General features: G+C 61.2%; 1 protein-coding gene across 2 annotated transcripts in view; it reads right to left on the minus strand.

The window, feature by feature from the left end:
• Nucleotides 1-18,707, minus strand: part of NCS1 (neuronal calcium sensor 1) — a 45,184-nt gene extending 26,477 nt beyond the window's left edge. For both annotated transcript variants that reach the window (XM_053919699.2, XM_053919697.2), the window contains exon 1: nucleotides 18,239-18,707. In XM_053919699.2, the coding sequence (XP_053775674.1) occupies nucleotides 18,239-18,302 (64 nt within the window). In that variant the 5' untranslated portion in view covers nucleotides 18,303-18,707. The remainder of the gene's footprint in view (nucleotides 1-18,238) is intronic.
• Nucleotides 18,708-20,000: the final 1,293 nt, after the last annotated feature.

Consider the following 20,000-nt stretch of genomic DNA (forward strand, 5'->3'; position numbering starts at 1 on the left):
ATGTCCTATTTCCTTGGAGATGTGCCCTGAAGTGTTGGGGGGGGGAGGGTCAGGACGCCTGCTGCTTCTCGTGACAGGTGCAGAAATACACGAGCGAAGCTTTGGAAAGAGGAAGCCAATGTGTGGGAAATTTGTTGACAGCTGGAAAAGCCGCAGATGCTCCCTGGTTAGGGTGGGGTTACATCCCAATAAACCCATAGTAAGTGAAGACACTACAAGTTGAAAAACGCGTTTCCTGCTACACGGTGGGGCGCCGGCGGTTCACCAGCATGACCGCGTGGCACACCGGAGCCACGGCTCGCTGGCCGGCCCAGCATCACGGGAGGGCATCGTGTCGAATATCGCTAACCCAGGCAAAGAGCGAAATTCAAAAGGTGACATCGGCATCTACTGAATGTGTATCACTTCCCCGCCGCTGTGGAAAAATCGGAAGTCACACCATCTGAGGTTGGGGACCGTCTGCTGGTGAAGGACACACGGGTGCTCACCGCACTGTTATCGCGATGTCTCTCTTGACTTTTCAAAATAAAAAGCTGGGAAGAAACGCTTGTTCTCATCAGCCCAGCACCTGTGCGCCCCCAACCCCCAGCACCGGAGGGGGGGCCGGGTCCTGTGCCCTGAGCATCTCCGACCACCACAGGCACTGCGAGGGATGAGGGACCTAGAGGACAATTTCAGGGTCCCTCTGCCTCTACTCTTCGCCCAGATAACCAGAGTGACATTCCAAGGTGCAGGGTCCCCCCCTAGGCCTCATCCCCGCCCCCACCCCCATCCTGGGGCCTCCATCCACGTGTGAAATTAACAGGCAGACTTTACCTTGGGTGGGACCCCACTCAAGGCTCAGAGGTCAGGGCTGAGGGGCAGGCAGGAAGGTCACCCGCCCTAGGCAACCGGCCCCCCACCCATGTTCGCTGCCCACACCCAATCCCGGGATCCCCTCAAGCTCCTCTAACTTGTCCCACCCCCAGGCCTTTGCACCTACTGTTCCTCTGCCCCTACACAGCCTTCCAACCCCAGCGGGGACGTCCCTGTCCCAGAACACCCTCCTGACCTCACCACAGCCCCTCTGAAGCCCCCCACGTTTGGGAATCGGTGCCTTACAAGGAGTCTGTCTTCCCACAGGCTCCACAGCAGAGGGTCAGACAGGGCGCTGCCCGGGCCAAAGCAGGGAGGGGCAGTGGTAAAACACAGCGGAAAGGGCTCTGGGGTCCTCCCAGCCAGCGCTCCGGGCCAGGGCTGTCTGCGAGAACCCCGCCTCTGCGTGCCCTGGCTCACTCACCTGGAAGTGGGACAGACCGTCTCTGTATTACGGGGTGGGGACGCACATAAAGTGCTGGGCATGACGTCTGGCACCCAGTAGGTCCTCATTAGAAGCACTCTGCCCCCCTCATCTTCCCGGCTGGACGCTAAGTCCCCAGAGGCCAAGGCACCCCTCCCAGCATGGCCCAGCCAGTGTCCCGCACGCGGGAGAACAAACCCTTGCTGACGCCCCCATCATCACCAAGCCACTTGGCCTAGCTTGGAACACATCCTAGAGCCCGCTTCTCACAACACGATTATGCTCACAATTACAGCTGGCTCTGGCCAGTTTTAAACATAAGCTGCCTGGCCCTGGCCGGGTGGCTCAGTTGGTTAGGACATCGCCAGGGTTCCTGATACGCCAAGGTCCCGGGGTCCATCCCCAGTCCGGGCGCGTACAGGAATCAGCCAATGAATGCATACCTGAGTGGGATAACGAATCGATGTTTCCCTCTCTGTCTAAAATCAATAAATAATTTTTTTAAAGAAAAAGAAAGAAAACCAGCTTTACCAGGGCACCAAGTTCCTTTGAAAAATAACAGAAATTTTAAAAATAAAAAATGATTAAAATAATTAATAAAAATGAGCTGCCTTTCTCTAGAAGACTCCTGCCTCCAGGCCCGAGGGGCCAAGCCCCTCAGGAAACCAGGATCTGAACCAGCTGTGGGCCACCCTCAACCGGATGGCCTTATGCCACCCGGCTGGAATGATGGGCAGCTCCGGGTGGGCACCCCATCTTGGCTATTTGTAGGCTGGGCTACTCCAAACAAGTCACTAAACCTCTCTGAGCCTCAGAGCCCTCATCTGAAGGATGGGGTATAAACTCCTGCCAGACAGAGCCCTGGAGAGGTGGGCAGACAGGTCCCAGCTGGGACCGGAGGAGCGAGAGGCTGGGAGTCCATCCCACCCCTCCTCCATACTAACCTCCAAGAACCAGGGGTGCAGGGCAGGAGGGGGCCCAGCCCCTGCCTGCTGCCCAGCCCGCACCCCAGATGCCCACCCCCAGAGCAGCTCCTCCTCCTTCCACGCAGCTCTTGTCTGCCAGGAACGAACACGAGAGCCGGTCCCTGGAGCCCAGAATAAATGTTAAGTCTGATTTTGGTTTTGCTAAAGCAAAATACCTCTCTCCTGACTAAAGCTCAGCACAAACCCAGCGGGAGCAGAGAGGGGGCTGGCGGCTCCCACAAAGGGGCTCGCAGCAGCAGGGGACCCAGGGCAGACTCCCAGCTCTTCTCGGCCTCTTCAGCCACCCAGGCCCTGTTTCCACCTCTTGGGACAAAGGCTATATCAAGGGTCAAGTGCCATCACATGCCCCCCACCCCCCAACCCCATCACAGCTACAGGTTAGCGAGGGGGACTGGAGTTCGAGGGTAAGACAAAAAGAGAAACTAGTGGCCATTTGGGCCTAGCCACCAGCTACCCCTTGTCACCAACTCCCTTACTCTGGACACTTTGACCACTGACTGTCCCCCTTCCAGAAGGGCTGAGCCCCTTGGACAGCCCCTCCCCAAGCCCCAGCCTTCTTTGCTCAGCCTCCAATGCTGGGTTCCTTGAGTCTCTCCACAAGCTCGCGGGGGGTGGGGGGGGGGCGCAGGCGGCACGTGCACCCTGCAGCCCCCACCCCCAGGCTCCTCCCCAGCTGGACCCCTGCTGGCTCAGCCCCTGCCTATGCCCTCTCAGATGGCCCAGGCTTCCCCACACTCCACACCACCCAAAAGGGTGCCTTCCCCAGGCCAGACCTCCCCCTCTTGGATCTCCATCCTGTGGACACCCCTCTCTCTTCCCGCCCTACCCAACAGTCCCACCAACCTGGCTGCCTGGAAAACCCAGAAACACCCCTCTGTCCAGGGCTCTGCAGTAACCCCCTCCAACCACAGCCCAGCCTCTCACCCCCATCTCTCCCTCCCATCTGTTCCCCACCCGGCAGCCATCACCCCCAGTTCAGTCCTGTCCCTGCCCTCTTAGCAAATCTTCTTTAGCGGGGGGCGGGGGGGGGAGCTGCGGTGGGTCAGGATGCACCCTGTCGCCCCAGCCTGCCGGCCCCTCCCTCCATCCCAGAGAGTTGCCCGCCCCCCAGGAGGGACATAGCATGGTGGTCTCATGGGACCTGGATTCCTGGGTCTGCCATTCCCTTGCTGCGTGACTTGTCACTTCCCCTGCCTGGGCCTCAGTTTCCCTGTCTGTGAAGAAGGAAATGGCTCATCCTCCTGCTCACAGCAGACAGGATCGGGCTGTGCTTACTGGGAAGGCCGCACACAGGAGGAGAGGGGAGGACAAGACAGAGAATCGAGTGTCTGCAGGCGGGCAGGCTTCCCACCCACCTGGCCCTGCCACACCCAAGAGCTGTCTAGGCCTCCAGGTGCCACAAGCTCCCAGCCCCAAATCACAACCCCCTCAGCTTCTGAGGCCAGACAACACACTCTGGCAGTTTCCAGCAGACAGGGGGTGACGAGCTTCCCACCTTGGCCCAACTGCTTCCCACGGTCTCCAGGTGCCCCAGCCTTGCCCCCCCCCCACCACCTTGCAGACAGCAAGTCAAGGACCACGAGCCCCACAGGCCCTCTGCCCAGGGGCCGCCTGCGCACACCGCGAGGGTGCCGTGGGCACAGGAGGGTATGCCTAGCTCTGAGGCAAACAACCCGGCAGGTCCCAGATGCACTAGCGTGGGGTGACCTTGGACAGTGGCCTCAGGCTCATCGGTGACTTGGAGCCCTCCGGCAGAGCTGCCAAGATCAGATACAATGCAAACACGTGCACAGGGCCTGGAGCCCATCGCTACCGCTGCTGCGATTATTAGTCCAGGCCTCAGCCAGGGTGGGGAGGGAGATGGGCGGCCGCCACCCACCCCACTCCTGTCTCCCATAAATGCCCAGCTGCAGGGTAGCAGGGCCCCAGGGCTGGCCTGAGTCTCACCAGAAAGGAGGCCTGGCCACCTGCCTAGAACGGCCTAGAACTCCCGGGCACTTGGGACTGAGCTACCCCCTCAGCACTCCCCTCCTGGCTCCAGGCCCTTCTCCCCACCATGGGGGTGGCGGGGCTCACACCCGGCCACCTTCGCACAGACCATTCCCACCCGGGTTGGCAGGAAAGTGGGAAGGGGCCTGAGGACATCAGGCTGCCATCCACAGGCCACTCATGACACCTGGGAGATGCTGTGTGGCTGCTGGCCCAGCAGCAGGCCCTTCGTGCACGGAACAGCACGGAGCCTTGCAGAGCTTGGGGGTCACAGGTAGGGCCAAAGCTGGGCCAGCTGAGTCCCCCAGCACCTAGGACCTACTCCTTGCCACCCTGAGCTCGGGCCTGGCTGAGCTGCCTGTAGCCACAGAAGCCAGACTCTCTCCCTGCCGTGGACTTCTGTGCACGCTGTGTGACCTGGCCAACACTCCCCTCTCTGCGCCCAGGTCTCCTCTTCCACCATGGGACTGCCGTCAACCAGAGGACCCAGGTCAAAAGCACTGGCCCAGCCTGTGACAAGAGCTCGCCGTGGAGACATGAGGCCATCGTGATGGCTCTGAAAGTGTCAGAATAACACTCAGGGCAGCAGGAGAGGAGGCTGGCAGGGAAAGTAGCTCAGACACAGAGAAATTCAGGTGCGAGACGCAGCTCAGAGCTGCTCAGATCCCAATCCAAGTCCCCCAGGACCCCCCCAAGCCCCAGACCGCTCCATAGCTGAGCTGTCGTGCTGCACCTCGGCTTCGAGAGGCGGGGGCCCGCCAGCCCACGTTGCTGGTGGAGGAACTGAGGCCTCACAGAGGGGGAAGGCTCTCATCTGAGGCCACTCGGCCCGTGGTGGTGGTGCGGCGGGAGCCCAGGGCCGTCTGACTCCAGAGCCTGGGCTCAGGAAGGCTTCACCCTGGCGGTGATCACCCCAAGGAAGGGGGCCACCCGCTGACCCTGGAGGCCGCGGTAAGCACTGGGGGGCATGAGACTTGGGGTGCACAGTCCAGCAGGGAACAGCCGCACCTGCCCATCAGACACTTTTGGCAGCGCCTCCCCTGCACAGCCAGCCCCTGGCACCCTCTTTCTCCTGGATGCTGCGACCCTTCTCAGATTTGCCAAATGCAGCTTGAGTCTTGGTGGGCCTCCCTCTCGGGCCTCAGTTTGCTCCTCTGACAAACCTCGTAGGAATGTGCAATCCAACCACCTCTCGGTAGGTCGAAGTGCTTCCTTCTGGAGCAGGTACCCTCCGCCAGCCCTGGGGCAGAGGGCTGGTGCCCCCGGAAGTAGGGGGGCAGAGTCCCAGGCCACAACCCAAAACAAGGGTTAGTTCCAGCCCTTGTGTTCCAGCTCCAACATTTCCACAAAGTTTGCATTCTGCTCCATCATTTACAGGTGTCTGTTTTACTCCAAAAATAAAATTATAAAATACATTGATTTCAATTACTATATAAATTAAAGAATTTTCCCCAAAAAATTCTCAAGCACTTTGTCTTGTGGTGTCCGGGGACAGCAAGATGAAAAGAGCGGGCATCCCCTTACGAGGCACGCAGTGCCTGCCCGATCCGGGCCCAGCCCAGTGCCCGCACGCGGCTGAGAGGCGAGGCCTGTGACTATCCCCATCACGTAGATGAGGACACTGAGGCTCCCAGAGGGGAAGCGCCCAACCCGAGGTGGAGCTGGGACTGGGGCCAGAGTGTCTGTGTGATCCCACCCTCGGGGTGCGGGGTCTGAAACGTCACACAAGGACACGCTGGGAGGCAACCGTTTTCACATCCTGCCCGATTCCTCTACCGGGCGATTCCCTCAAAGAGGCTTCGAATCTTTGGTTTCTCTGACTCCCCAACAAAGAGCTGCTGGGGCTGGGAAGCAAAGGGCCTCAATATCTGCTCATCTGCTACGACTGGCTTTGACGGATCAACCCACACCGGGGCACACGGCCTCCCCCACGGTCCAGCTATGCCACGCGGGACGAGTCAGTTAACCTCTCTGAGCCTCGAGGATAAAACCTCCCACAGCTATGAGCTACGTACACAGGAAAAGGCCGGAAGGAAGTGGGTGAAAGTGTTAATGACAGTGACCTCTGAGAAGCAACGTGAATGGCTTTGTCCTTGTCCTCCTCCCATTTTGTCCTCCCCACTGGCTGTGGGCTCGGCGGGGCAGGGTCTGTCTGCTTACGTCGCAGCCATAAACCAGCATCTGGCACACAGTAGGCGCTCAGTGTGTTTCTCCTCTTGCAGAAGGCGTGTGCTGGGCTTGTTTTAGGTGGGTGAGTGGCAAGGACACGTGGCGACCTTTATTTCCTAAAACTTAGTTGTTCCTGGTTAATAAATGCCTGTGCCCTGATGCTTCCCCCCTGCCCCCCTCCCTTTCTCTCCCCCCATCTCTCTCTCTCTCTCTCTCACACACACACACGCACACACACACATATACACACACACGACAAGGTAAGGCCCCAAGATCTGCTCCCCAGTTCAAGCCATCTCCGCTGCCAATCTCTGAATCTTCCAGAACAGCAGGTCCTGGAGGAGGTGAACCAACCTTCTGCTTCCTTCAGGACACTGGGGGAGGGCTGGCACGAGGGACTTGTTCAGGACTCCAGGTGGAGAGCCCCCCGGGTGGACTGGGTTCAGCCCAACTCCACGAACATTTTCCTGAGAGCTGCGGGGGCTGGACACTGTGGAAGGTGGGAGGCACCGGTTCAACGGGAAGGGGCTTTTTCCGAATGGAGTCATTCCTTAGCCCCCATGTGACCTTGGGAAACTGAATTCACTCTCTGGGCCTCAGTTTCCTCACCTGGAAAATGGGGCTGCGGTGGTGGCAATCCCTTCCGTGCAGGGTGGCTAGAAGGGGCAAACTGGATTTTTCACCCCTTCCTCTATCCAACAATCGCTGAGCACTCTCAGTGGGCCAGGCCCTGCACTGGGCCCAGGGACCCCAGGGGACAACCATGCCCCGGACACAGGTGCACTCAGATGAGCCCAGACCAGGTGGATTCGCACGGCACTGTGTAGTGCCCGCTGTCGGGAGGCCCATCCGGGCCTCACACCTGACCCCGGCCACACTGTGAATGCCAGGGGGACCACAAATCCAGCTGTCCCATCCGCCCTGTGTCCTGACGTCTGCCGGACCGGGCATGAGACAGGCGTCCACAAACGCTTCCTGAAACAGGTAGAGCGGGGTGGCCCGAGGACCCCGGCTGGTCCTCCCGCCCCCAGCTGCCCCCCGCTGCACAGCGGGCGGGGAGCAGGCCGCAGGCTCGCTTCTCTCCTTTGCGGTGGCTGACTAATGGCTGCTCGTGGTTTTAATTAGGGTCGTGTTCTGCTCGGGCCCAGCAAGGGCCTCATCTCAGGCGGGCTGGGAACAATAATCGCCCAACGTGGCCGTGTGGGCAACCACGCCACAGAGAGGAGGCAGGACCACGGGCTCGGGCTCTGAGCCCCGTCGAGCTCCCCGTCTGCCCGGCTCGTGCACTGTGTATTTTCGAACAGAAGGGAGGCATTTGCTTTTCCCCCACAGCGCCAAAAATAGCCGCATCTCCCGCCTTTGAACAGGAATCTTTCGGTTCCTACAAAGAGGCAGGAACAGGAGGGGCCCAGGAGGAGGGGCCGTGCTTGCTAGCTTACCGGGCAGTTGGGACCCCTCCTGGTCTCTGCATTCCCAGAAGGTGACAGGGATCTGGGGTCCTTGCTCAGCCTGTCCCGCTGAGGGCCAGCCCCCCAGCACCTGGCTTCTCAGGGGCCCCGGACTCAGCAAACCCTCCATCCCCCAGCCCAGGAGGCAGGAGTGGGCCGGAGACAAACAGAAAGGAGGGACCCAAGATGGATGAGAAGAAAGTTGATTCCCTCGTTAGCTGGTTCGTTTATGTATTTGATTTTTCACCTGTTCCGACACCTTGTGCAGGCTATATTCTAGGGGCTGGGATTCGGCAGTGGACCCGGCAGTGAGGCTCGGCCCCCGCCTCACGGTGCTAAAGGCGGTGGGAAGGGGGAAAGTTAAACATGTCCTCGCCAGCAGACCGTGGGGGGGGGGGTGGCACTGTCACCTCCCGTGGAAGGGGCCGTGGAGCTGAGTGTGGGTGAGGGCGGGTCCTGCCCTCAGTGACACAAGGGGAATGGAAGCGTCGCCCAGGCCATGGACCCTCACTGGCCCGGCAGCAAGCCCACAGGACACATGGCCCCTTGGAGGGGGCAGGCCCCAGGACTCAGAGTTGGGGTTCTAGCCCAGGGTGTGCCAGGCCCTTTGGCCAGTGTTCTCACACTCATTCTGTCCCCAGTCCTGGGAGGCAGGATGGTCGGCTCTGCCCATTTGACAGATGAAGTGAGGAGGCTTAAGCAGAACAGCTTGGCTGAGGTCCCGGAGCTGACGAGAGGAGCAGGGACTCGAACCCAGGCCCGGCCGGCCCCCAGCAAGAGCTCTGGCACTGCACCTATCTGACAAGCCACCACGAAGCTGCAGAGTTCAGAGGAGGCAGTGGTCACAGGGGTGGGACGTAGAGATGGGCAGATTTGAACCCAGATTGGTCTGTGTACAAATCCAGAGCCCCTCTGGTTCCCACAGCAGCTCCCTAGTTTAAAAAAAAAAAGGAGGCCACTTTCTGTCCCCAAAAGGCCAGAGCAGTGGGGAAGCCAGAGGAGGCTGGGGAGAGAGCCTTTGAGCCTGTTTCGTAGCTGAAAAGTCAAGCCTGAAATAAAAGTGGAAAGCTATTTCTGCCCCGGGTTAAACATTCCTCAAAACCACATTCCTCCGGCCCTCCCCCTTCTCCCTGGCCAGGGAATCCAAGCTGGTGGCCTGGATGCCCCGCCAGCTTCCTGGGGCCACCTTGTGAGACAGGAAGGCCACAGCCAGCAGCAGCCCTGCATCCCTTCCTGGGCACCCCCACCCGGGCTCACTCGGCAGGGAGCACCCCCTCCCAGATGGCACCACCAGGGTTCCCTGGGGCTGAGAAAAGCTGACCACCCTTCTCACAAAGGGAGAGGAGGGAACGGAGGCCCAGAGAGGGGCGGCCAAAGGCCAGGCATGTCAGGCTGGGGCCAGGACCCCAAACTCTGACTCCCTGGCAACTCCCCTGCCCATCAGATTGCAGGTCAGGGGCACCCATGGGTGGGTTCCCGTTCCCATCAGTCAAGGAGCAAAACAGCAACACGTGGCCGAGCACTGTGGAAAGCCCAAAGCCTTCCCGAGGTGTGCCCAGGCCCGCCCCGTGCGAGTGCCCGGCCGGGCACTGCTGCCAGACCTCAAGATCCTGAGGTCCCATCTGTCACTGTGTGCCGGAGCCCCACAGTGCACCTGCGAGGACACCAACACCCCGGAGGCACCGGGGCCCTGCCAGGCGTGAGCAGGGCAGGACGGGCCAGGACAACCAGGGGCTGTCACTCCCCACGGCCTTGTCCTCGGCTGCCCTCTGCCTTCCAGACCCAGCCCGCAGGCTCCCCAAGAGTGGGAGGGTGCCAACACTTTCCCATGGGCTCACAGGTTGGGAGGATTCGGTGGGATCGGCACCACACTGGCATGTGGTCGGCACCCAAGGCTCTGCCAGAATGGGCAGAGGCTGAGAGGCCGCAGAGGCCTGAGTACTGGGCAGCTGCCCACCGCACGCTCCGACCTCTCGCCACGCTTCTGCCGCCTTCCCACAGGCCTCAGCTCGGCCTCTTCCCCAGAGGAAGCCGAGCCGAGGCTGCCCGGAAACCCGACAGGAAGCAGAGCACCCGGGACCTGTAGGGCTGCGTGTTCACAGCTAGAAGGGTCCACCCACTGTCCAACCTCACACCCTGCCAGGGATCCAGGGGGCCAGGCCAGTGACTGCCGTTCCAGCAGCTGCTTGAATGCCTCCCACAATGGGGTGCTCACTACCCTCTGCGGCAGCTCTAAGGCAAGACTCGAAGAGATTGTGGGAGGTGGGCCCGTGGTAGGGAGAGCGTGGCTGTGTCCATGTGAAAATCTGAGCCTGAGCCCCACCTTGTCCCCTGGCTGGGAGGCCCTGGGCATGTCCCCGAACCTGCCTGGGCCCCCTTTTCTTCATCTGTGAAGTGGGCATGCCGCCCCTCCTCCCAGAGCTGTGGTAAGACAAAGGGGGAACCTGCACTCAGCACTCCTGGCTCTGAGGACCCGCCTGGCAAATGGGAGTCGTCATTACTGACATTGCCCCGAGCTATTGCCCCCTGCCCGAGGACCACCGTGGCCAGGGCGGAAGTGGCAGCCACGTCGTCAGGTCCCAGAGCAGGCAGCCAAGCAGTCAGCGTTTGATCCGGGCCTGTGGCCTGTCTGTGCCTCCCATCCAAGCGCCCCGCCCCCAACGCGTGTCTACATTCACAGAGCTGCACACGCAGGCGTGCCCACTCACCCACTCCTGACACATGCCACGACCCCGTCCCTCACACTCGGAGCATGCCCACAGGCACCAGGGCTCACACATGACTCGCAGCACCCACCCCACCCTCCCACCCACACCAGGCACCCACACTCACTCATGCTCAGCCACACACCTCCACAGTGGCTTCTCAGCGTCCCCCACCCCCAAGGGGCCCCTCGTGACCACCCGGGGCAAACTCCAGCGGCACCGCTCTCCAGATGTGTGGCCTTGGGCCAGCGCTGGTCCCCTCTGAACCTCAGGGTCCTCATCTGTAAAATGGGAACCCCATGGGCTCCCGGGACCAGTGGGGGATGAATGTGTGTGACCTGGGCCTGGGTCACATGGACGTGCTTCATGGCTAACTCTCCCCACGGGGACAGCCTCTGGCACAGAGGCCTTGTGGCTGACAGATTCCCCATCACCGCAGATGAGCTAAGGGGCGCACCCAGCAGGGCCACCCAACTCGGAGTCTCCACTATTCCCCACTTCACACACGACAGCCCCGTCGCAGAGGCATCATCATCCCCAGCTCACAGATGAGAAACTGACACGCGAAGAGACCAAGAGCTATCCCCACAGCTGAGATGGCCACCAAACACCAGAGCCCAAGCACGCTCCATCCGGGGGCCCAGGTGCAGCTTCCCCACACCAGTCTCACCGTCTGGCAACCCGAGCACTGCAGAAGAAGGGGAACTGAGCCCCAGGGGCACCCGTGACCCTAAAGTCGCTATCTGGGCCACAAGTTGTTCTGGGAGTGAAGCCCAGGCAGGTGTGTCTCCAGCCCTCCGAGTCCACAGGCACGCGGGACCCTAAAACCCAGCACTCCAGGGCGGGCTCTCCTTCCCGACCACGTGAGCAATGCGGCCAGGCCAGGCACAGAGGCTGTCCTCGGCTGCCACTCATGGCCAGTGCGGGCGGGGGCCTGTGACAGCTCATCCTGGGGCCACCTGGGGCCACGGACCACTGTCTTCTGACTCCGAAGGCCATGCAGCCCCCAGCACTGACAACATGGCGGGCCCTGTGCCTGCCCGTGGGGAAAGCACTGTTGTCTGTCCCCATCTGACACAAGAGCCACCCAGAGCTCGGGGGTGGGGAGGGGGCCCTCGCCAGAGTCACAAAGCCAGGAACCGACAAGCCGGCCTCCAAGCCCTCAGCACTGCTGCCCTGCCCCTGGCGGGGAAGCTGACCCCAGTTTCAAGGTACCTGGGAACTTGGCGCGTCAATCTGTGCGTCTCTGCCCTGATAAAGAGCCCACCCCCAGGATGCGCAGTGTTTCATCTTGATGTGATAGGAAAGGGGACAATCTGTTTTTGTTGTTTTTCTAATCTGACAGCAAGAGATATTTAGGACAAGACAAACCACTCCAGAAGAAACTTCAATGAAGAAAGCAAGACATCCCCACCTGGACCCCAACAGCAGAGTGGGGGCGCCCCTAGAGGAGGCACTAAATCTGTTCCTGCCCCACATTTGCCCTGTGACTTGGGAGAGAGATTTCACTTCTCTGGTACCCCATCTATCCATTTGGAAACCACGGGCATTGGACCGCGTGACCCCCAAGTCTCCTCTAGCTCAGAGAGTCTAGGATTCCATGTAGCAGTAATCAAGGAAATGAACGTTGAAACAGTGAGCTACTCTTTCTTTCCCCATAAAGTTGGCAAGGATGAGGGAAAACAATAATACTCAGTGCTGGCAAGAATGCAGGGAAATAGGCAGCTTGTCCACTTTCTCTGAAAATATAAATGGGAACATACTTTCTGGAGAGCAGTGTGACAATGTTTCAATCAAAAGCATTTTACGATGTCCCCAGCCTTCAACTCCGTGGCTTCCTTTTGGGGAATCTATCTTTAAGAAGAGATATGTGCAAAGATGCTGGCCCCAACACGGTTTATATTCTAAAAGCAACATACTATCCAACGGCAGGGGATTAAATGATGTTGCATTTCTACGATGCACCATTTAAAAATCATTTTTAGAAGAATGGTTAATGGCACAGGCAGACATTCACAATTGTCAGGGTGTAATAAGTTGGAAAATAAAAGTATATAATTCCAAGTATACAAGATAAGGAAACCTATATATCAAATCCTGGTTCGTCTTCCTCCTAAACATATTCAAAATCTGTCCTTGGTCCCCTCTCCACCGACACCCTAATCCCTAGGCCTTGGTTATACCCCTCTCCTCCAACCCACTCTCTGGACTATAGGCAAAAACGACCTCCAAACCCCAATCCAGCAGGTCCCCACCACCTCCATCCATGTCCCTCATCTTGAAAAATGTCCAAATCCCTTCCTATGGGACTCTTGGTGGGGGGTGACATGGGACAGGCCTGGTGGCCAGCTGCATCTCCCACTGCCCAAAACCTGCCCCAAAGGGGCTTGGGCCTGGCCTTGGGAGCAGAGGAAGCTGGGTCCAACCCCAAGGCCACAGCCAGGAGAAAGTGTTTTTACCTGACACTGGGAGATGTGAGATGACAGAACTCTCTGGGGCGGAAGGGGCCAGGTCAAGTTTAACATGGAGCTGGACAAGGCAGAAGGAGCCAGGACAGGGTGAGTTGGCTCTGTGACCAGGCCAGGCACAGAGGCTGTCCTCGGCTGCCACTCATGGCCAGTGCGGGTCCCCCACGAGTCCCTGCCCCTCTCTGGTCTCCTGCGCTTCTCTCAACAAGGGGTGGGGACGTAGACCCACTCAGCCCGTTCTGCTCTGGGGGACAGAGGACTTGCATCCTAAAGCCAGCTTCCATCAAGAGAGGTTAAAGTGTCCTCAGAACCAGGCACTATGCTATACCCTTCCCGTGCCCTGAGTCCTCCCCACCTTTGGGGCCCCCCGGATGCCCCGCTCATCTTCCAAAAAAGGGGCTCGCCCAAGGAAAGGGCTAGAACCCCTGCCCACCTGGCCCCTGAGGCCTCCTTCTGTCCCTGGGACTGCGGCCAAGCAGCCCCCAAGCCCTCTCTGCCCCACATCCTGGACCTCGCAGCACTCCCCCATTTGGATCCCCAGAGTCACATGACCAGGCATTACAGATGAGCAAAATCATGCTCAGAGAAGGCGAGGGACCCGCCCAGTCACAGAGCCTGAGGAGGACCCAGCCCAGTTCTCCAGGATGTTGAGTTCTGTCCTGACAACAGACCTGATGTTTCTCGCGCAACTTGGTGTTAGAGTCTAGCCTCATTCCTCCTGCCGCTGCCCTGCTTAGCCGCCTGGGACAGGACGCAGGCTTCCGTGTCTTACCCCGTGCACACAGGATGCGCAGAGAGCGCAGAAGCCACCCCCTCCCTCTGGGCCTTGCCCCTCCCGGACGGCTTACCCCTGGCTCATGGCCTCTCCAACAAGCTGGAAGAAAGTAGGCCAGACCTTAAAAAAAAACCTGGCTCTGGGGCCTTCCATACCCCGACGCCATCGTTTGTCCCAAGATGGGTGCCAGACTCGGCCTCCCGCCAGGGCACTATCTCGCCCCCTCTGGTGCAGCAGAGTTGCGGGGAGGGAACGGTGACCTGAGAATATTCCTTATCCTGCAGGAGGGACTTTCAGGGCACCCTTCCCAAAGCCCGAGCCACCCTAGAGTTCAACCAGTAAGAGCCAGCCTCTCTCAACCTGACTCCCTCCCCCCGCAGGGGTCCCCTTCTCCGCTCTGGGGTGCAGGGGTCCCCTTCTCCGCTCTGGGGTGCAGAGGCCTTAGCTGCCAACTGAGGACGATGCTTGTCGCCTCTACAAGCTGGGTGTGCCGGACACCATTCTGGGCATCAGAAAAAAGGCCAAAGAGACTCAAGGTTGGCAAGCAAGGTCAAGACGGAGCCTGGGCCATCCAAGAGCAACAAGGAGGAGGTGACCTCCTCGGGCCCTGGACAGAGGGTCCCTAAGGAGTACCACGAGCACTGTGGGGGGAGGATGAGGAAGAGTGGGTGGGGGTTTATGTCTCTTGGGGAAGCTGCCTGGGGCCCAGAAGCCTTGAACCAGACGCAGGTCAGACGGCAAATGGCTTGAGCCCCCCCCGGCTCGGTTTTCTGGTCTACCTGGCCAGTTTCCACCTGAGGGCAGGAAAGACATCTGTCTTGTCGCATCTCTATCCCGAGCCCAACACAGAGCGGGCATTCAATGAAAGGTAGGTCCCGGCAGCCTAAAAGTTAACAAGAGCTGGGGAAGAGGGGAACCGCGGCAGAAAGAGCAAGACCCTACTAAGATTCGGGCAAACCGAAGAGCCCAGCTTTCCATGGGCACCAGACACAGAGACCAGGGCCGGGGTCGGCGCCCCTGTGGACTTCGTCCACAGGGTACACCTAAGACCAGTTCAAGGTGAAGCTGAACTGTGTCATCAAAACGGCGATGTTAGCAACGATCACTAACGTGCCTCCTCGCACCCTTGGCAAGTGTCACGTGTTGCGGATGGCTGCCGCCGTCTGCCACTTATGAGGCTGTCTGTATCCTTTGACGCGTCCATCCCTTAGGGGTCGGGCACCAGGAGCACACCCATTCCACAGATGAGGAAACCGAGGCTCAGTTAAGTGAGGGGCCGGCCTGTCCCACAGTCTGGGCACAGGGATGATGACAGTCTCGCCGACAAGTTGGAAGAAAGCGGGCCAGAGCCCCAAAGAAGCAGGCCTGGGGCCGCACTGGCTGCTGCCCTGAGTCCCAGCTGGGCGGGGACCCCCACCTCTCTGGACCCTCCTGTTTGTGAACTCCTGTTTGCTCCTGGATGTGAACTGTGCCAGGAAGGGGCAGGACTGGGGTATGAGGCGCTGAAGACTTACAGCATCTTATCTGCAGAGGAGGAAAAAAATCTAGGCGGTGAGAAGCCGGAAAGGCAGAGGGCTGCGGCCAAGCGGAATCCAAGCTAGCAAGGGCCACACAGCTGGAGCTTTTACGCCGTCCCCTGCTTCCTCACACACAGAGACCAGTGGGACGGTCTTTCCCGGGGGGGGGGGGGGGGGGGGGGGTAGGAGGTTCACCGCTGAGGATGGCGTCCCGGACGGAGTCAGGGGACACCCTCCAGGCTCCCCTCGGGGTGCCGAGTGGCGCTGCAGCCAGCTGTGTGGGGCCCTGGGTTAGCCTCGGACACCAGGTGACACTTCGATTCGCCAAGACCCCCGAACTAGTTGTGGGTCTTCCCTGCAGCTCCTGGGAACCAAGAGATACAGGTGCGGACCAGGCCTGAAGAATCAGAAGTCTGGGAGCGCCACCTGACCCAGGCACCTCGGCGCTGAGCAAGCTCTCCGGGGGATTCTGACATTTGGGACTCCTTCCTGAACACTCCTCTCCTGACCACCCCCTGCCCACCCCCCACACACAGTCTCCTGAACAAGGAGCAGAGGGCTCCACTCCCCACCAACAGGAAGCCCACCTGGGGCCTTACAACAAGCTGGACACTGCCTCTGCTCTTCCGGCTGGGATTTCTCATTCCACAACTACCTGTGGCCCTGGTCAGTGCCAACACAGCCACACGGCCAGGGCCTACACTGAGGGAGCTGGCATCAGCAAGGGACACACAGGCGGCAAAGAAGTCCCCGCCTGGCACACCACCCCTAATAAGGGCGCTAGGAACAGAACCCAGCTAACTCGCTCCCTGATAGAAACTGTTCCATGTCCCCAAAGGCCTTTAAAAATAGCCTGGCCCAGCACCACCAGGCCAGCCCCTAACAGGGTCTTGTCGACTCACCTTCTCCCAGAGTGGACCGATCTGCCTGGAGAGAGGGGGGTGGACCAAATGCCTGCCAAGGCCCCTATCCAGCCAGAAGCCACCACCGTGGCTCAGAGCAGAAACCAAAAATGGACGCACAGAAGAAAAGACCCCCTGACTTCTCAGCGTGAGCTCTGAGGCGTAACTTTGGAGACAGACAGACCTGTGCTCAAGTCCTGATACCACCGAGCGACTGGCCGGGGGATCGGGGCATGCCATTCACCTGCCTGAGCCTTGGTTTCCCCATCTGTAGAAGGGGACAGTAACAGCGCTCCCCATGCCCAGGGCTAACACCACAGAGCTCGGCGTGTGACGTGCCCAGTGAGCAGAAAGCCTGGTTTCCTTCAGCTTACAGGCGGCTCCCCTGCTCCACCATGATGGAGGCCCCCTCAGTGCAGCCCAAGCCCACATCTCCCGGTGAAGCCCACCTCACCCTCTGCCTCCTGGGCACAGGATCCCGGGAAGTCCCACATGCAGCCCGCCTGCTGACAGCTATGGGCCACATCTGGACCGAGCCCAAAAGAAGGCCCAGCAAACCTCACAAAACAGCAGCCAAACTGGGAAGGCCCACCCCCCACCCTTGGAGAGAGGATAAGAGCAGCAAGGAAGGAGCCCCTGGTCCTCGCTCAGAGCCTCCCCGTTTTAGGAGCGGCTCCCAGGATTACAAGCTCCTTGCTGCAGAATTCCACGGGGGAAGGGCTGGGACCTCTCAGCACACCATTGCCCACTCAGGAAAGCCCCCTCTGCTCCAAGCACATGGGGGTGAGGGGCACAGGGCTGAAGCTTGGGCTTGGACAGACCCGCAAACGTGCCCGGAAGACCAAGGGAGTGTGTGTGCATAGAGCGGCAGGGAGCAGGGGTTGTGCAATGCACCAGCGGAACCTGCCTCCCAAGCCTCCAAGCCTCCATCATCACACGGGGTTGGCAGTCAATTGGCTGACCCAGGGAGGGTGCAGAGGGGCTGGACGGGGCTCCAAATTCCAACCCAAGGCCAGGGCCACGACCTCCTTCCAAGTCAGACATACAGGCAGAGGCCCTACCAAAGGGATGGGCTGTCCTCTGTCCCATCCCCCAAGACAAAAACGGGTGGGTCAGGACCCAGTGCCTTCAACCCCCAGCCTGCCAGAGCGTCGACCGGGAGGCTGCAGGGAGGAGAGAAGCATGGTACAGGGAGCCGGGAGGTGCGAGGGGACTGCAGTTGGGAAGTGGGGGGACACACTGGGACAGATCTAGAGAAGGCTGATATTGACAGACTCTCCTCTTAGGTTTGACCCCGGAGGGTTAAATGATGAGATCGACCAGGTCACTCACGGCTGCATAAACCCATTTCCCAGTGTGGCACATGGAGACAGAAGGGTCGGAGCCAAAGACGCCGGCCTGTACATACAACAGGGCACCCGGGACCCTTGGCCGCCCCCTCTGCCAAGAGTCTCTGACAAACCTCGCCGCCGCCACCGCCCAACACACACGATCGGGGCCTGGGAGGGGGCGACAGGCCAACCTCGCAGCAGCAGCGGCAGCGGCAGCAGTGGCATCGTGATGCATGAATCACCCGCCTCGCCACGCTTGTGCCAGGCAGCTCCCCGCAGCCGGAACCACCTCGCAACCGGGCGCCCCCTGCCGGGACCACCGCCCCCGGCCCGCGCACACCCCTGCCTTCCCCGACAGCTGCAGAGAGGGGGCTGCGGGTGGGTCAGGGCTTTCCCTCTCGACCAGCGGGTGGCCCCGCGCACCCTGACAGGCGACCCACGGCCGGGCGTGGGGCGCTGGTTGCCCTAGAACAAAAGGGCTAGGTGTGCGGTTGGGGCCGCAGCCCGGGGCTTCCGAGGGGCCGGGGCAACGGCAGGGCAGGGAATGGCCGAGGGAGGGCTGCGGCACTGACGGCGTGGAGAGCGGGCCCGGAGCCGGGACGAGGGGTCTGGGGGAGACGGGGCGTGGGGGGAGGGGCGCTGGGGAAGGGGTCTCGGGCGCGCACTCACAGTAGGTTTTCCTGGTCAGCTCCTCCACAACTTCGGGCTTCAACTTGCTGTTGGATTTCCCCATCCTCGGCGGCCGCGGCCCCCGCCCCCGGGCCGGACCCCGGCGGGACGCCCAGCAGGAGTGGCTCGGCGGGCGCGGGCCGGGGCGGCCGGGGCGGGGCGCGCGGAGGCCGGCGGGCCGGGCTGGGCCGAGCCCGGGCCGCGCCTTTGTCTGCGCCGTGCCCGCGCGGCCCGGGCGCGGAGCTCCGGTGCGCTACGCTGCGCTGCGCGGCTGGCGGCGCCTCGGCCGCCCTGGGCGCGGCGCGGGACCCGGGACGCGGGGCAGCCCTGGGGCAGGCCCAGCCGTCGGCCGCCGCCCTCTGAGCGCCGCGGCGCGAGCTGCGCTGGGCTGGGCGCCGGCGCGGCCGCGGAGTTGCCCGGTCGTCCCTGGTTACTGGGCTCCGCGGCACATGCTCGCTGCTGCGCTCTCTGCGCCGCCGCCCCTGCGCTCCCCGCCTCCCGCCTCCCGCCCGCACCAGCGCGCCAGGGGTGGACCCGGAGCCGCCACTCATCGCCCGGCGCCACCTCCCGCCCCGCACCCGCCCCGCCGGGCCTGCGCCCGCGGAACCTCGGCCGCGTGAGCACAGAGCCGAGGTGGCCGAGGGGCTTCCCCTTGCCTCATCGCGTCCCAGGGCCTAAGCGGGCGGTCACCCCTCCACCTGCCTTGAATCGGTCTGGGGCGCTCCAGAGCCCCCCGTCCCCCCCGCCCCCCACACACTCCAAGGAGCGGACCGGCCCTGAAGATCTGACGTGAATGAGGCCAAGTGTCTGCCTGGAGAAATTCATTCATTCGACACGGATTCGTTGGGCGCTGGGGACACAGCAGCGAACAGGACAGGCGAACGGGGGTGGGGGCGGGGGCGGTCACTGCTATGCAGGATGTCACAGACTGTGGTGGGGGCACCTACCACAGCCTGGGGGAAGGTGACCTCCAAGCCCCGGGGGAGGGGAGGTGGGCGGTTGGGAAAGTGATCAAGGCCCAGCAAACCTGGAGGAGGGAAGGAGGCCTGAGCCCAGAGGGGGACTCTTTCCTGCAGGGAGCTCCAGGGGCAGGGCAGGTGGGGTCTGAGGCCAGAGAGAAGGGGGAGGGGAGGGCCAGGGGGCAGGCCTACCCCCTCCCCAAGGAGCAGGGCCTCTGGAACTTCAGATGGGAGGTGCCAGGGTCAGATCTGCTTTCTCTGCTTCTCTGGCCTCCCTGTGGGGTGTGCAAGCAAGTAGCAGGCATTGGGCAGGAGTTGAGGCCCGGGCCAGGGCCCCCACCTGGATGCCCGGAGGCTCGGGGTTGGGGGAGGAGCGGGGAGGGAAGGAGCCTGCCCAGCCTCCCCTGGCCACCGCTGTATAACGTCGGCGCGCTGGGACTCTTCCTATCCCACTTCCAGCTCTGCTTTACTCCTTAGAGCTACCACAGACTTCGTACGTTTCATGCCTGTGCTTCTGCTGTCTCCTCCGCTAGAATAGCAGCCCCCCAAGTGCAGGGATGCTCGTCTTGTTGGCAGTTGTATCTCCAGCACCTACAAGGCTCTGGACTTGCGGTGGCGTCTCTACAAAACTCATGAATGACCAGGGAAGGAGGGTGCTGGGGGCTTGAGAGGGTGAACAAAGAGGCCGAGGTGAGCTGCTGACAGGGTCTCTCTCTCCCGGTCAGGCCTCGGGGTTCAGGAAGCACAGAGGGGCCATGCCAAGAGTGGTTCTCGGCCCCCAAACGCTGCCCCACCTCCACGCA

Source organism: Desmodus rotundus, chromosome 1, assembly GCF_022682495.2.
Source record: "Desmodus rotundus isolate HL8 chromosome 1, HLdesRot8A.1, whole genome shotgun sequence".
In the NCBI taxonomy this organism is placed as follows: Eukaryota; Metazoa; Chordata; class Mammalia; order Chiroptera; family Phyllostomidae; genus Desmodus; species Desmodus rotundus.